The 18,182-nt window shown below is 46.7% G+C and overlaps 1 protein-coding gene across 2 annotated transcripts in view; it reads right to left on the bottom strand.

The window, feature by feature from the left end:
- LOC115085610 overlaps positions 1-18,182 on the bottom strand; it is a 156,498-nt gene that overhangs the window by 78,957 nt on the left and 59,359 nt on the right. Inside the window, exon 2 of one of the 2 annotated variants that reach the window (XM_029591838.1) lies at positions 12,061-12,669. The exons of the other annotated variant lie outside the window; for it this stretch is intronic. Coding sequence (XP_029447698.1) covers positions 12,324-12,669 — 346 coding nt within the window. The 3' untranslated portion in view covers positions 12,061-12,323. Of the gene's footprint in view, positions 1-12,060; positions 12,670-18,182 lie in introns of those variants that run through there. 2 annotated transcript variants of the gene reach the window in all.

Below are 18,182 nucleotides of genomic sequence, written 5' to 3'. Positions count from 1 at the left end.
GCCGCATCTCAAAATAGATATAATTGCGATGGAGAAGGTACAGAGAAGGGCGACCAAAATGATAAGGGGAATGGAACAGCTCCCCTATGAGGAAAGACTAAAGAGGTTAGGACTTTTCAGCTTGGAGAAAAGACAGCTGAGGGGGGATATGATAGAGGTGTTTAAAATCACGAGAGGTGTAGATTGGGTAGATGTGAATCAGTTATTTACTCTTTCGGGTAATAGAAAGACTAGGGGGCACTCCATGAAGTTAGCATGTGGCACATTTAAAACTAATCGGAGAAAATTCTTTTTCACTCAACGCACAATTAAACTCTGGAATTTGTTGCCAGAGAATGTGGTTAGTGCCGTTAGTATAGCTGTGTTTAAAAAAGGATTGGATAGGTTCTTGGAGGAGAAGTCCATTTCCTACTATTAATTAAGTTGATTTAGAAAATAGCCACTGCTATTATTAGCAACAGTAACTTGAGATAGACTTAGTTTTTGGGTACTTGCCAGGTTCTGATGGCCTGGATTGGCCACTGTTGGAAACAGGATGCTGGGCTTGATGGACCCTTAGTCTGACTCAGCATGGCTTTTTCTTAATCTTGGTTCAAGTGAAGGGTAGCCTATGCCAGCACAAGCAAGTAGTCAATTGCTATCAACGTTTCAAGTCAGGGCTCACTACCTCTGTTTGTCCGCAGGCCTCCACCTTAGCCCTTCTCTCCATAATTCTGAGCTTTAGACACTCTGTTATAAATAGCTCTCCTAGCGCTGACTGCTTTCTCTACTTACTCTCATTTGAGACCCTATGTTTTAAGCCTGCAGTTTTTCCTCTGTCTATTAAGTGAAACAGGTGGACTGGATCTAGGACTGCTAATAAACTGTTCTCAGTATCTGGGATACAGGCCTATAAGTCTGAGATTTTTACCTTACGTCAGCACGGTTCACCTGGGGGTTTGTTAAAGCTCAAACCAACATCAAAAAGGAAGCACCTCAAAATAACTCTCCTTGTTTTTCTCTTAAGTTTATTTTCAATTTCCTCATTAGTCACCAGTGCGGCTCAGATGCAATCCATAGCAAATTTTTAATATTCATAACCAAAACCATAGTTAACACCAGTTCATGTATTCATACATTTTATCTATCACTTTTTACACACAAATCTTTTCAGTATTTAGGCCTGGAAAGTACAACAAAGTAACTGCTGTTTGATCAGCTTCAAGTCTCTTACATTTCCTTAATACATTTTCTCTGCCGCTTTTCAGTTTCTCATTAGACAGGATCATTGTCTTTTAACCAAAAGCGGCAGAGTACACTACCTTGGGGGGGGGGGGGGGGGGATATAACACAGAAGGCAAAACAGGTGTCAACCCCAGCTGCCCCTTTCAATCAAGACAGTAGTTACTCTCTAAAAAAAAAAAGAATTCCTTGAATCAGGTAGCCAGCTCTATTTTAACACAAAAGCTTTCAGTTACAATCGCTTAGGACTCTAGCCCTCAGCTTAAAAAAAGCACACAGAATGCAGCAATACTTCAGCCCCGCCCAGTTTCCCCCTTTCTGATAGGGACCTATGCCTACTGAAGCCCTTCTCTGACCTATCCTTCATTTTCTAAATTTCCCAATAACTAATGGGTTCTAATCACTAATTGGTTTTCAAATGGAAGGAGACTCAGCTTTTGTGCTGAAGCTGCTAGCTCTGGTTCCTCTCTCTCAGAGGTTTCTTCCATGGTTTGACATGGGGAGACTCAAGTGTACTGCTGCTTCTTTTCCTCCAGCTTCATGGCCTCCTCTGCTGTCTGAACCACTCCTCTTTTAATCATCTGACAGCCAATTATTATAATTCTGATGAGTCACTGTGGTTCAGCTGTTCCTTGCTATTTCAATCATAACTGCAAGGCAGTATGGGCACTCCCATAGCAGCCATCTTAACTTTGATTAGCTTTAGTTTACTCTCAAAATGCCCTGTCCTTTTTAACTCTTGTCTAGCGCAGGGACTAACATAGATTGTATTATATCATCACATAATGATTGTTACCCTAGTTATTCTTATAATGTAAGAAATGTGGACCCTTGTGCTGTGGCGAGGTTGATGCAGCTTAGTAGGTGAACCTACTAGGCCCACGCCAACAGCTAGCAAACGCACCCTAGATAGGTGGAGCTTCACCTATACTAGCCCTGTTCCCTGCATGTTGAGCCTTTGGGTTCCAGGGGCTGGCAGGACTTAGGCGAGGGTCCGGAGCAAGGCCAAGGTCTGAACTGGCTGTGGTGAGACAATTACTAGGAGCTAGCCGGCGGTTGAGGCAGGTGGCAAATGGGGCATAGACAGAGTTTATAGCTGAGGTCAGAGGCAGGCAAGAGGGAGATCCAGGTTCAAAGCAGATATCAATGGCAGACAGAAGGCAAGAGGGAGATCCGAATCCAAAGCAGATGTCAGTGCCGAATAGACTAAGAAGGACCAGGATGATGAGAAGCCAGGGACAGAACAGGCTGGACTGAGCAAGACAGGCTGAGCAAGGGAGAATAGGCTGGGCAAGGCAAGGCAGGCTAGACAAGGCAGACAGGAATCAAAGCAGGAGCAGGAATCAAAGCAGGAGCAACACGCACTGCAACCAAGCAAGGAGACCTGTTACTAAGAAAATCCTGTGCAGCACGGTTGGGCCTTTTATACCCTACTGCGTGACATCATCACTGAGCGCTGTCAGACGGGTTTCCCGCCATGGGACTTCATAAGGTACATGCTGCATGTGTATACACCTAGGGATACCCAAGGAGCAATATTGCAGATGACGTCATGGCAGCATTCCTCCCACTTCGGAAGCATGCCAAGATTAGTAATCTTTTGTTCCTTCTTTGGAGTTATTTTTCCTCCAGACAGATACAGATCCCTTTCACATTATTCTTTCCAATATTCCATATATTGGAAAGCATAAAAATACACAAATCTCACAAGGAAGACAAATTATATGTAACCACTTAGCTTATCAGCAGAAGATCCGCTCATATGTATCTGCCATTGTGAGTGGTTGAGTGAGCCACTTAGGCCAATTTGAAAGATTGGCATAGTTCCCCTGAAGAAGGCACGCAGGTGCCGAAACATTGTGAATGTTGGGATAGTATGTGAACGCTTTAGTATCCATCTATTTTGTATGAGCAGATCTCCTGCTGATAAGCTAAATGGGTTTTTTTTAGATAGTCTTTTTGATATATGTCAATAAATTTAGGGATTGTGAGAGATATGAAAGAATTTTTTTTAGATAAATGTTGGCTATAAGGTAAGAAATAAAATAATACTTTTTGGAGATAAATAATTAAGAACCATATATTTTTAAGCTAATTGGGAAAAAGTGCAATAGATGAATTAAGTGCTCATCTTGTAGCCCATTGCGGGCAAGAGCCTGCGGATTACATTTCAGTAAGCATGTAGTAATCTGATACTTTTTTCCCATAAGTACTGTTAATGAGTCTGTGTGTTTTTTTGTGATTAATTTGTATATGTGCCATGCCCCTGGGTCTTTAAGGGAGTGGGTGATATAGGATGTTACCACCAGGTTGAGTGTTGCTTGTGAATGGTGCTCATGAAAAAGTATTGCTGGGATAGAAATCACTGATATAGAAACTGTCATTTTTCTTCTCATCCAAACTCATTACATTTTCCTCTGATCCCATTCCCACCCAGATCCTCATTTCTATCTCGCCGGTAATCATCCTTTCCATCTGTTGTGTTCGTGGACCCTTGGGCCGGTTGGAACAGAGGAGGGAGTGCTGTAGAAGACCACAGCAAGTGTCCCAACCGGGAGGCGGTTCGGGGAACTCGAAGCAAGCTGCGATACTGGACTTAGGTGGAGTCCTATGCAACCAAAGACTCGGTAACCAGAGGAAAGACGGATGGTGATTGAAGAGTCTTCACCCTGGAGACCGGCACTCCCCCGGGAGGAGCCCTTAGGATTCCAGCCGCTGGGACTTTTGGAGATTCACCCTGGAAGCCGGTGTCCCCCCAGGAGGAGCCCGTAGGGACCCGACCGCTGGGACTTAGGCGAATCTTCGGGGCCGGTGAACACCAGGAACCAGAGGAGCAACGAAGATCAAGTCGGAATCCAGGAACGAAGCCGAGTTGGAAACCAGGAGTCGCAGGAGGAACCAAGCCAGGGATGAGACAAGAGGCGGAGTCGAGGATGGAGCCGGGTCAAAGCCAGAAGTCAGAAGGAGAACCAGAACCAAGGATGAAGCTGAGGAGAGTCAGGAGGCAAGCCGGGTCGAGACGAAGAGCAATCCAAAGAACGCAGCAACAGCAGACAGGAGACCTGAGGAACCTTGTTGCAAGGCGAAGATCTTCTCTCAGCTGCAGGGTAATATACCCTGCAGCGTCTGAAGTCATCTGCAGGCAGTCCTCGGTTTCCAGCGCTGGCCCCTTTAAGAGGGGAGTCCCTGCGCGCACGCGCGCCTGGGGGGCGGGGCCAGCGACGGGAGTCGGCAGCATCTCCCTCACGGTGGAGGCGCCGCGGCAGGCAGCAGGACAGGCCCAGGGGGCCGAAGAGAGTGTCGCACAGGCCGGGCCAGCCCCGAGGTGAGTGGAGGGACCGGGGCACGGCCTGGTCCCGTAACAGTACCCCCCCTCCTACGCCCCCTCCCTGGAGGCCTTGGTTTACCTGGGTGGTCGAGATGGAACTGGCGGAGGAGGTTCTTGTCCAGGATATTGGAGGACGGCTCCCAGGAATTCTCCTCAGGATCATACCCCTCCCAGGAGAGGAGGTATTCCCACCGGCGGTGGTGGAATCGAACATCCGGGAAATCTTTTACGGTGTATATGACATCAGGATCCACCGTGGCGGCAGCAGGCTCGGGCGGTTTCGTATGAAACTTGGAGAGGATCACAGGCTTGAGTAGGGATACGTGGAACACGTTGTGGATCCTCAAAGTGGAAGGCAGACGCAATCGATAGGAAACTGCCCCGACCCGCTCAAGTACTATGAATGGACCGATGTACTTAGGGGCCAGGCGCATAGAGGGAGTCCATAAGTGAAGGTTTCTGGTACTTAACCACACCTTCTGCCCCGGAAGGAAGACCGGAGCAGGCCGTTGAGACTTATCCGCATATTTCTTAGCTTTGGACGCTGCCAGACGGAGCTTTTCCTGAGTGTTTTGCCATAAGTGGTGCAACTGTTGTGCCGTAAATTGGATCGCTGAAGACGGCCCCGTCAGATGCAGAGGTAGGGGAGGTCTCGGAACTTTCCCATAGACCAACTGAAATGGGGATTGGTCCGTCGCAGAGTGCTTGTGCCGGTTATAGGAGAACTCCGCCCATGGTAGCAAGGACACCCAATCGTCCTGGAGATCTCCCACGAAGGAGCGAAGGAATGTCTTCAACGTCCTGTAGGTGCGCTCGCTTTGCCCGTTGGCTTGGGGATGGAAGGCCGTGGTCAGGTCAAGCTGCATATCAAACTTCCTGCAGAGAGCCTTCCAATACTTTGCAGTAAACTGCGGGCCGCGGTCAGAGGTTATATGCACCAGGAGACCATGGAGGCGGAAGATATGTTGAGTAAAGAGGGTGGCCAGTTCTGGAGCCGATGGCAGTTTAGCGAGGGGCACAAAGTGGGCCATTTTAGAAAAACGGTCGACCGTGACCCAGATCACGGTCTTGCCGTCAGAAGCCGGTAAGTCGACGATGAATTCGGTAGACAGGTGAGTCCAAGGCTCGGTAAGGACTGGTAATGATTGAAGAAGACCCCAGTGGCATCCATGCAGGGGGTTTTGCCATGCGCAGACGGGACATGACTGGACATAGAGACGAATGTCCTTCTTCAGTTGCGGCCACCAGTAGAATTCTGATAGGAGGTTCAGGGTCCTCGCTATTCCTGGGTGTCCGGCGGTCAGGGAATCGTGGGCCCAGGCTAACACTTTCCTACGAGAGCGAACAGGAACTACAGTCTTCCCCGCAGGAGCCACCTCAGCGGCCGCTAAGAGGACCTTGGCCGGATCTAGGATGTACTGTGGCGGCGGGGAATCCTCTTCAGTTTCGGTGGTGCGCGAGAGGGCATCCGCCCGGATGTTCTTGGAGGCAGGTCGATAACGCAGAGTAAAATTGAACCGGCTGAAGAAGAGGGACCAGCGTGCCTGCCGTGGGTTAAGGCGCTAGGCATGACATAGGTATTCCAGGTTCTTGTGATTGGTATAGACGTTTATCGGGTGTTGGGCCCCCTCCAGCCATTGCCGCCATTCCTCAAAGGCGAGTTTGATGGCCAGCAGTTCCTTGTCCCCTATGCCGTAATTCCTCTCAACTAGGGAGAAGTTGCGGGAGTAATAGGAGCATGGCAAGAGTCTCCCTTTCTCAGATAACTGACTCAAAACGGCCCCAACCGCTATGTTGGAAGCATCGACCTCCACGATGAATGGCCTTTGGGGATCTGGATGGCAAAGGCAGGTGTCTTGGAGGAAGGCCTCCTTCAGGTCCTGGAAGGCTTGTATAGCCGTCTGCGGCCAGTGTTTGGCGTCGGCGCCCCTCCTGGTAAGAGCCGTCAGCGGAGCCACCCTTTGGGAATAGTGAGGGATGAACTGCCGGTAGAAATTGGCAAAACCCAGGAAGCGTTGGAGTGCCTTCACTCCCAGTGGTTGTGGCCAGTCCTTGATCGCTGAGACCTTCTCAGGGTCCATAAGAAACCCGGTGGAGGACACAATATACCCTAGGAAGGGCAACGAATCCTGCTCGAAGGTGCACTTCTCAAGCTTGGCGAATAATTGATTATCTCGCAGCTTCTGTAGTACTCGTCGGACATCCTACCGGTGCGTCTCCAGATCCTTGGAGTAGATAAGGACATTGTCTAGGTAAACTATGACCGAAGAGTGAAGCATGTCTCTGAGGACCTCATTCATGAGGTTTTGAAAAACCGCCGGGGCGTTACAGAGGCCGAAGAGCATAACCAAGTATTCATAATGACCGTCCCTAGTGTTGAATGCGGTCTTCCATTCATCTCCGGGATGGATCCGCACCAGGTTATAGGCTCCTCGGAGATCCAGTTTAGTAAATACCTTGGCCCCTTGTAACCTGTCCAGGAGCTCCGGTATCAGAGGCAGAGGGTACCGATCACGGCGGGTAATGCTATTCAAGCCACGGAAGTCTATGCATGGGCGAAGTGACCCATCTTTCTTGGCCACCAAGAAAAAGCCTGCTCCTGCCGGGGACTTGGATGGCTGAATGAATCCTCGTTCCAGGTTCTCCCGGATATATGCAGACATGGCTTGGGTCTCAGGAAGAGACAAGGGATATACCCGACCTCATGGGGGTGTGGTACCAGGCAGATGGTTTATCGCACAATCGAATGGGCGATGTTCGGGAAGAATCTCGGCTTTCTCCTTGGAGAAGACATCATGGAACTCCTGATAAGGCGGGGGCAGCGCCAAGGAAGTCGTCAGGAGCGGCACCGGGGCCCGAAGCACCTTAGTCAGGCAGGAGCGAAAGCAGGTTGGCCCCCAGGAAGTTACCTGGAGGGAGACCCAAGCAATGACTGGCGAGTGTCTCCGAAGCCAGGGCATTCCTAGAATGATTGGGTGCATAGATCTCTCTAAAATGAGAAAGGAGATCTCCTCCTGGTGCAGAACGCTAGTACGTAAAATGAGCGGTTGGGTGTATGTAGAAATGGTTCCTGGAAGAAGTCCTCCCTGGATGGAGGAAATGCGAAGCGGAGGATTTTGGGGTCGCATCCCAATCCGGAGTTGCCGAGCTAGCTCCTGAAGGATGAAGTTCTCTCCAGCGCCAGAGTCAATTAGAGCCCAAGTCTCAAACTCTCCCTCCGGGAGAAGCAAGGTCACTGGAACGAAGCATGGGGAGTCAGTAGTGGTGTGACCTAGGGGGAGCTCCCCAATGATTCCTAGGTCCGAGCGTTTCCCGGGCGCTCGCTACACTGGGCAAGGAAGTGGCCCATTCCACCGCAGTACAAGCAAAGACCCAGCGAGCGACGTCTCCTTCTTTCTCCTGGGAGAGAGGTCCTCGACCCACTTGCATGGGTTCAACGTCTTGGGCCCCAGAAGAGGCTGGCGGGGAACTTCCCCAGTGAGATGAAGCGGGTCCAGGGGCGGCAGGTCTATGAACCGCCCTCCTGTCTCGGAAGTGACGCTGGATGCGGCGGTCCACCCTGCCGGCCAAGTCAATAAGTTCGTTCAGATCATCAGGAAGATCGTGGACTGCCAGTTCGTCTTGTAATCTCAGGGAGAGACTCTCCAAGAAGAAACCATGTAAACTGTCTCTTCCCCAGTTTAGCTCCGCAGCGAGAGTCTGAAACTCCATGGCATGTTCCGCTAGGGACCGATTGCCCTGTCGCAGCTGAAGCAACTCGGAGGCAGCAGTGGGTTTACGAGCGGCCTCATTGAAGACCTGCCTGAATGCAGAAACAAAGTGGACCAGATTGTTCAGGCAGGAATCCTGGCGTTCCAGGAGATTGGAGGCCCAGGCCAAAGGTCTCCTATCCAGTAGGGAAATAATATAGCTGGTCTTGACTCTATCGGTAGGAAACTGAAGCGGGAGAAGATCGAACCGAATATAGCACTGGTTCAGGAATCTTCGGCAGCACGCTGCGTCTCCTGAGAACCGTGAAGGTGCCGGCATCTGGACAGGGACTGTAGCTGCAGGAGAGGGCCCAGCTCCGGACGACGTAGAACTGGCAGCAGTGGCTCCACCGACACGGTCGGCTAAGGCTTGTACCGTTGCCATCAAGGTATCCAGACATGCTTGCTGTTGTTGTAGCCTCTGGGCTATACCGGGGATGGCCTTCAAGCCTGCAAGGTCCACCGGGTCCATGGCCTTGCAAACTGTTGTGTTCGTGGACCCTTGGGCTGGTTGGAACAGAGGAGGGAGTGCTGTAGAAGACCACAGCAAGTGTCCCAACCGGGAGGCGGTTCGTGGAACTCGGAGCAAGCTGTGATACTGGACCAAGGACTCAGTAACCAGAGGAAAGATGGACGACATTGGGCCCTGGTGATTGAAGAGTCTTCACCCTGGAGACCGGCACTCCCCCGGGAGGAGCCCTTAGGAGTCCAGCCGTTGGGACTTTTGGAGATTCACCCTGGAAGCCGGAGTCCCCCCAGGAGGAGCCCATAGGGACCCGACTGCTGGGACTTAGGCGAATCTTCGGGGCCGGCAAACACCAGGAACCAGAGGAGCAACGAAGATCAAGTCGGAGTCCAGGAACGAAGCCGAGTTGGAAACCAGGAGTCGCAGGAGGAACCAAGCCAGGGATGAGACAAGAGGCGGAGTCGAGGACGGAGCCAGGTCAAAGCCAGAAGTCAGAAGGAGAACCAGAACCAAGGATGAAGCGAGGAGAGTCAGGAGGCAAGCCGGGTCGAGACGAAGAGCAATCCAAAGAATGCAGCAACAACAGACAGGAGACCTGAGGAACCTTGTTGCAAGGCGAAGATCTTCTCTCAGCTGCAGGGTAATATACCCTGCAGCGTCTGACGTCATCTACAGACAGTCCTCGGTTTCCCGCGCTGGCCCCTTTAAGAGTGGAGTCCTCGCGCGCGTGCGCAACTGGGGGGCGGGGCCAGTGACGGGAGTCGGCAGCGTCTCCCTCGCTGTGGAGGCGCCGCGGCAGGCAGCAGGACAGGCCCAGGGGGCCGAAGAGAGCGTCGCACGGGCCGGGCCGGCCCCCGAGGTGAGTGGAGGGACCGGGGCATAGCCTGGTCCCGTAACACCATCTATCACATCCTCAGTTGATCACTTGTCACTGTGACTCTTCCATTTTCCTTGAAACATGCTGTGATCACCCTGAGTCTCAAAAGTTCCTCATTGGACCCTGCCTACCTCCTATCCTGCCATTCCCCTCCTCTATTTCACATCCAAACTAATTGAATGTGCCATTCACCTTCACTGTCTTGATTTTCTTTCATCTCAAGATGTTCTTTATTCACTCCAGTCTGGCATTCACCCTGTACATTCCACAGAAACTACTCTTCCTCAAGTCTTCAATGACATCTTAATGGCCAAAGCCAAAGGCCTTTACTTGATCCTCATCCTCCTTGACCTATCTGCTGCTTTTGACACTACTGATCACTGTTTATATCTTGGCACACTGTAATCCATTGGATTTTGGGACTCTGACCTATCCTGGTTTTCTTGTTACCACTCTCATCATACTTTTACTGTATCCTCTGGTGGGTCTTCCTCCATTATTCCACTATCAGTTGGTGTGCCTCAAGGTTCTATCCTGGGCACTCTTCTCTTTTCTCTCTAAACTTCTTTTCTTGGTTCTCTGATCTTCTCTCATGGCTTTCAGTACATTGATGATTCCCAGATCTACCTCTCTAAATCAGACATTTCACAAAGAATCCACTCCCAAATCTCAGCCTTCTGGTCTGATATCACCGCTTGAATGTTCTGCCACCACCTTAAACTTAACACAACTAAAACTAAACTTCTTGAGGGTTTCTCAAAATCTGCTTTCCCTCTTCCATTTTTATTTATCATTCTGGATAGCACTCATTCTCTTGAAGCTCCCTTGGCCCGAAACCTTGAGGTCATCTTTAATACCTCTCTCTCCTTCTCTACACACATCCAAAACCCTGCTAAAGCATATTGTTTCTTCCTCTATAACATCACAAAAATGTGTCCCTTCCTTTCTGAGAATGCTACCAAAATGTTCATCCACTTTCTTATCACCTCCTGCTTAGTCTACTGCAATTTGCTCTTTGTGGACCTCCAACTGAACTATCAGTCTCTACTGCAATCTATTCAAAAATTGGCTGCATGACTTCCTTCATCATTGCTGTGCTCATGTAACTTTTCTTCTTAAGTCGCTACGTTGGCTGCCCATCTATTTCTGCAATCCACATATAGTTCAAGTTTCTCTTACTCGCCCTCAAATGCATTTACTGTACATCTCATTACCTATCTTCTCTTCTCTTTCCCCATACCATTTTCATGAACTCCATTCATCGAGCAAGTTACGCTCATCTGTGCCCTTCTCCATCACCAACTCCTGAATCTGTACTTTCTACCTTGCTGCACTGTAGGCATGGAACAGATTTCCTGAGTCATTGTGTCATACTCCCTTTTTAGCCATATTCAAATCCAGTCTCAAAACTCACTTTTTAAAGGCTCCTTGTAAATCCTAACCACTTCTGTACAGTAAATACATTTCCTATAGATTTCCATGTATGTTTGTCTTGGTTAGCTTGTGAGCTCCATGGAGCAGGAACTGGGTTTTACACGTGTCTGTATAGTTGCTGCTTTATTAGTGCTTTCAAAATAATAAATAGTAGTAGTAGTAGCAGCAGGATGAGGAGGAAGTTGCCCCTTCAACTGTGACACTACTAGGTAGCTTGCCTAATTCTCCTAGCAGGAAATCTAGGGGCCACCTCTCCTGCTGCCTTGTAAACCGCTGCTCTGCTAGCAATGATGCCCTCCCACTCCCCCCCCCCCCCCCTCTTTCCGCACTCCTGCCCACAGGCTGTCACCTCTCGTCCTACACAAACCCTCCTCGGTTGTCCATTTATTCACCTTTCAAATCCTAAAAGAAGGCAATTTTAAAAATCCATTAACGCAGGTAGATAGCAATTTACCCTCTTAAATCAAGGAGCCTGAAAACTCTCCCTCCCTCAACACCACTACAAACCTGCATGATTTTTCCACATTGTGAAGAAGCATTCCTGGGAGCGTGTTTAAGTCTGGGGAGGGAGGTGGGAAGGAAAATAATGCACAGAAATTGTCTTTTCAACCCTGCATGCGATATTTTCGGTGAAAAAAAAAAAATAACTGCTCAAAAAAGCAAGGGCAGGTTCCAAAGTGAAAGCATGCACGGATGCTCAATTCAGTGCAAAGTCCACAGGCAAAAAGGACTTAGGGACTCTGTCCCCAATGTGCACGGTTTGAAAATTGCCCCCAAAAGGTGCAACACCTGATGTGGTGAGTACTTTTACCACTTACTTTTTTTTTTTTTTTTTTTAGACTTTTGGAACATGAGATGTGGAGGATCCATCTACCAACGTCTTCACTTTCTCCTTCATACTAAGCACCCCCCCATCTCTCAGCCACACATCATGCATGCACCAAAACATATGTTGCCGTGTCATAACAGTTAGCCTTGTCCAGCCTTCACCTTACAATCTGTGGATTTTATTTTCTGCTTCAACCGTGCTGAAATTCAGAACTTACTACAAAAGCTGGGCACAAAAGGAGAAGGGAAGATGTTTTCACGAGTGTGACTTGTACTGCTGACTAAAGAAAGAAAGAACCCATCTTGACCAGCAAGGTGGCAAAATAAGCATGACGTATCAGCTGTATAAGTACCACCTTCTGAGACGTTGTTGCACAGAAATTCTGCTCCCTAAAATGTCCCGTCATAGCCATAAGCGGTTTAGCATTTTCTTAAGATAGGGAGACACCTCTCAGAATCCCTTTTTGCACCAGAAGAAGAAGCTTTGATTTTCAGAGTGTTATCTTCCAGACAGCACACGATACTGTCCTCATCCACATCGGGGGGCAGGGTGAACATATTAGAGTATGTTTTACAACAGTACTGTTTCTTTCCATCGGAATCTTGACAGTCCTCATGTTTAGCACACACGATGACATTCCTGTCTTTCAGCTTTGCTGAAACTTCATCAGGATGAAAGCCTTTGAGATCGACCGAAGCTATTAGTTTCTTCTCTGCCGATTTGTCAGTAGATTTTGATGGCTCAATATTTTGATGGCAAATTTTTCTGTGTATTTAAAATGAAGAAAAGAGAAAATTGTTTTGATTTAGTAGACTATATAAGAAGAACAGAATGCTAGTGTGGGGAAAAAAATCATTTTATGAATTTAGATTTTCGTTAACATGTATTTATTTATTTATTTTAAGCATTTTATATACCGAGGTACATTGGGAACATCATCTCGGGTTACAGATAACTAAAAATAGCAAGAAGCTTCACAGAAGAACATTATAAGAAAAAAATTAGAGGATAAACAAGACACTGTTAAGATGACGTGTCAACAGTAAACAAGTTTATGGGAGGGGTAACTGAGAAGGGGAAATATTTACAAGTAATAACATGCAATTTACAACCCCCCCCCCCCACACACACACACACACACACCCCATGACAATAAATATTCTTTAATGAACAATTATTTAAGGTAGGTACCAGATAAAGGTCATAATGTTCCATGAGCATTTATTATCTACTTACTTTGGCATGCTGGAGTCAAGATTGCATCCAAAGCAGATTGTTTTGCTTGCAATATATGATGTGTCTGACATAAGAATAAGGGGCTTGCCATGGGGTTATAAAAGCCTGAAGACCCAGATCTGGCCATAGATAGCCCTGCTCATATTTTGCACAGCTGTGGGGCCAAGCAGTTATTCAAGAATGCATGCCTTATCATTAGGAAAACATACACTGTATGTAAGCACCACCTTATCATTAGGAAAACATACACTGTATGACTTCATGTAAGCACCACCAACCCCTCCCCTTCACAGGGGGGCCCCCAATTCAGAGACTACTAACAAACATGTACAGCATCTGGAAAAAACATTGATTTGTGGACTTAGTTTGTACGGCCCAAGGGGATCACACTAAAAAAAAAAAAAAAATAGTCCTATACCAAGTGTTGCGTTCCAAAACAAAACAGGAGAAAAAAAACAAACAAGTCTGGTGGTATAACGAGTATAAAGAGCAAACGGTTCAGAAATACAGAGATGCAAGAAAATAGTCTTTCTACACAGATAACTTCAGCACAGTAACAAGAAATAAAAATAAAGCCTCAAACCACTGGGGCAGCTCTTCAGGACTCCCTACTGGTTTTCCCAGATGGTATCTTCTCTCTCTGAAACCCAGGAAAATTCCTCTTCTCCCACACCAAAGAAAAACACCAGCACGTTACCTGTCCCCTAGACAAACTCTTTGATCCCTTCGACCCTGAGATAAGAAGCCCCCCTGGTTCTGGATAGAGCTGGATCCCTTACTGAATCTGCTGTAACTTTAGGAAGGAAAAGAAAGGCAAACCATCCTCTCCCTTACAGAAGCCCTAGAGAGCTACAGCTGACAGCTGCCACTCACCAGCTCCCTTTGATGTTATCTCCAACCATTGAGTCACCTGTATGGACTCCAGAAACTGAGCCATTCTTTAGGGGACAGACTCTCCTATCATTCACACAATCCACTACCCTCCCTGCACCTCCCATTGCTGGAGTGATCCTGCTGTTTAATATGTAGTAAAGACTAGCCAGCTGGACACTATAAATAAAATATGTAGAGCTGGCCCTATAGCGCTGGATGTAGAACTCTATGCTGAAGCAAGGGGAGGGGGGAGTCAAGGTTCATATCATCCATTTAACAGGGACAGCCAGGCCTGCATCTGCTGTGGAGGTGGTGTGCTCAGTCACAAGGAAGGGGAGGAGATGACTACTGCTAGAGTGGCAGCCCCAATCTGCCAACCATTGGCGTTGAAGGTGTCCCTTGTAGGAGGTGCCCCTCTGACCCTGAGGCGCAAACATTTAGAGAGGGGGAAGTGAGATCGCTGAGGTCCCATAAGGATTGAATAAATATATAAAATGAAATTATATCCTCCAAGATTGGGAGCCAAAAATGATGCATTTGCCACAATGACTTACTTGGAACTCTAAATTGAAAACAGGCTCTTTGTGTCGGAGCTCTTAAAGAAATCATAAGGAATAATTTTCTAAAGGATTTACCCGCTTAAAACTGGATTTTACATAAAGTAAATGCACTCTACATGCGTAAATAGACTTCTGAAAATTGCTAAATAGGGTGCTATATTTACATGTGTATCTCCTTTGAAAATTACTCCCCTATTTGTAGTAGCATTCACTTGCCAAATCTAATTATATCAAGAAATTATCAGGCAAATTAATGTGTTCACAAAGAAGTGCAGCAGGACACCTAAAACAAGAGATATCCTGCTGAAGGAGGTAACCTCAAGGTAATGACTGTATACTTACTTGAGCCTCACAAAATATAAAGTATTAATGAAAATCTTTGTCTGCCGACAGCTGCAGCAATACTTTGCAAGTACTACTTGAAACTTCAGTATTCCAAAGGGAAATATGACCAGTCAACATTACCAATCTCCCCACTATATGCCAACCTATTTAATACACAATTATTTATTAAATTGCAGAACTAGTGAATGCTGAGATTATTTCACAATTCTTCCCACAGTGCGCCATCAAGGGCTTTCTTTCTTTTCCCAGAGGACGCTGTTGCTTCCAGAGGAATTATATTAATTACAGATATCACTGAGTAACTAGTAACAAACCTTTTGGTGAAGAAGGCTTGCTGAAGCGGAAAGCTGGATTTTGCCCTGTGACATTTGGCAATGGGAAGAGCCTTTCTGAAAATCATTTGCAGGGGCAAAGTACTGTTCTACCCATCAAACCGGGCTCACTGAAAATTGCCCATCTTGTATGGAGGTAAGTCCGTGCCTATTTTTACCCACATGGTAGTGGAGGCATTCCCAGGGCAGAGTTAGGTTGGGAGGGGAAGGGGAAACAGTGCATATAGTTTAGGATTTTCAGAATGACCCACATCATACTTGGAAAACGTATCTGCAGGTAAAGTAGGTGCAAGGCTCTACAGGTGCTTTTTCCCTGTGGCAATTTTCAAAGTGAACACAGGTGGCGCACTTTCACTTTGAGAACTGATGCAGTGAACGTGGCTAAAAAGCCATAGGGGGTGTGGTCAAGAGGGCACATTTATACACATGTGGTGGTCTTGTAGACATGTTCAGCACTTTTAGAAAGAGACATAGGCTGAAGTATAAAATATCTTGCATAAACAGATCCCTTTTGGGCCAGAAATGTGTTTGCCGGGGACCATGCCTAAAATGGATCCTTACCAAAGACGAGAGTAAATTGGTGGCCCAACTCATACCTGCGGCTCTCTTTACGATAGCCTTATTATGGAAATCTGGCCCCAAGATGAGCATTGGCACAGGCAAGTTCATGACACTGCTAATCTTGAAAAACGTACTTTCTCTTCTAAGTCACAGTCATAAAACACGCCAGCAGATTTTCTGAATTTATGCTTGTTAGAACCCGCATAGACAGCTTTGTTAACCGATTTCTTCATTGATATATGTATCTTAGATTTATTTTGTTACAATAACTTCAGTGAAAACATTGAACTATATATACAGCACTAATATATATAACTAATTCTGCAAGCCTTACTATTTGCTAAAAAAGACTACTGCAGCGCTCTACTCCTGGGTCTCCCCAGCTCATCCACCAAACCCCTACAATTGATACAGAACGCCGCAGCAAGAATTCTGACTAACACCAACCGTGGAGAACACATATCACCCATACTCCATAACTTACACTGGCTCCCGGTGAAATACAGAATCCTTTACAAATCACTCACCTTAATTCACAAAGCCATCTACAATCATCTGCATCTGGACCTCAAATTCCCTCTCAATCTCCATATCACCAAAGACCGACCAGAGAAGTATATAAAGGAACCCTTCAAGCCCCACCTACAAAAGCCACACGCCTCACCTTGACCAAAGACCGATCCTTTTCTACAGCAGGCCCAGCTATCTGGAACAATATCCCATCCGACCTTAGACTGGAACCCTGCCTCTTAACATTTAGAAAAAAACTCAAGACATGGCTTTTCCGCCAGGCCTTCTCCGATCCCTTAGACACACATTAGACGACCGAAAATCCATTATGAACAATGGATCTCCTGACTATCTCAAAGTTATGTATAAGAGCCTACCCTGACTCTTTAACTGTTGTTTTTATCCTAAGCACTACGTTCCTTTAGACCTTTCTTTCTAGCAGTCTTGCTTCCAAGTTTACCACCCTTGTTGAATGTAACTTTGTTCTTCCTGTTTTATCTACGGTTTTGTTACAGTTCCCCCTTTTTGATGTAAACCGATCTGATATGGTCCTTACCATGAAGGTCGGTATAGAAAAAGTGTTAAATAAATAAATAAATAATATCCTACCTATGAACGGTGGTTACCTAAGTTATACATGCTCTTATGCCTTTGGGAATACATGAATCCTTGAATTGTTTATTTAAAAACAGATTTTCCACAGGTCAATTGCTATCTTACACATTAAAGTAGCTATCAAAAGGCCAAGCTTATACATTCCACAGGGTCAAGGCACTAATACATTCAATGGGAAGACTGTCCTCTTTCGATGGGGCCACCAGCTGACTACAGGCCATGAGGAGCAGACTGAAACAGACTTTGTTTTGCTTCAATGAATGCATGAACCTGCGGTTCTGTTTTACATAGGAAAATCAGAATGCTAAGTACCTATATGTAATGGGGGGAAAAAGCCCCACAGCACCTCTTCTGCCTGTTCCTGGAGTCATCTGCAAGCCAGGACTGAGGCATAGCATAGACAATGTAGGCAACTGCCTCCACTACCAAATTTTTACAGGCCCCAGAGCTGGAGGTGAGGGGGAATGCCATGAAAGGGGAGGATTGGGTAGGGGCGTTCGGGATCGGGGCACCCCCCATTGCCTGTTGGCACAGGATGTTTAAATCTGGCCCTGGTCATCTGGTAACTCTATCTTCTGACACCTCAAATAAATAAAGCGACTTAGTAACCAGCCAAATGGCAGCATGTATGGTACGTTTTTCTTAGCCCGAGAAGCCAAATACTCCAGCAATTTCCTACTCTATTATGTGAGGGGAAAATGGGAGAAAAATGAAGAAAATACTGGAAGACTTGGATGGTTTGGATCTCCGATGAGGGTCAGAGAGGAAGGCATGAGGAACAGATGTTTGGCAGCTGGGAGAGATATAAACAAAACAAAAACCCCAAAATAAGAAATCTAAGTTGCAAGTTATTTTATTTCATAGAAGAGCCATCTTGATGCCATAACTACAAAAATATCTCTCAAAATTATATTATAACAGCAAAACATAACTTAAAGCAACAGTTCTAGCTAGATTTTTTACAAATCAGTTTGCCTCTCTCTGGGCTCTTTTGCTCTGCATTTTTTTTATTTCTCTTTCTTCTTTTATGCCTTCATTCGTGTTTATTGCATTTTATACTGTTATAGCTTTTCTATTGCTTTTTAAATGTCTCCTTTTCAGCAGTCTGGATGCTGGTAAAATATCTCCAAACTAACAGGCTGATGCAATACTGTGCGTTCAGGCTAGCACACAGGTTAACCCGGTTAGACGCATGTTTTGACGCGCGTCCATAAAGCACAGTTGCTTACCTGTAACAGGTATTTTC

This window comes from Rhinatrema bivittatum, chromosome 2 (genome assembly GCF_901001135.1).
Source record: "Rhinatrema bivittatum chromosome 2, aRhiBiv1.1, whole genome shotgun sequence".
NCBI lineage: Eukaryota > Metazoa > Chordata > Amphibia > Gymnophiona > Rhinatrematidae > Rhinatrema > Rhinatrema bivittatum.
The sequence above is the reverse complement of the archived record's forward strand: the minus strand, read 5'-3'. Positions and strand labels throughout refer to the sequence as shown.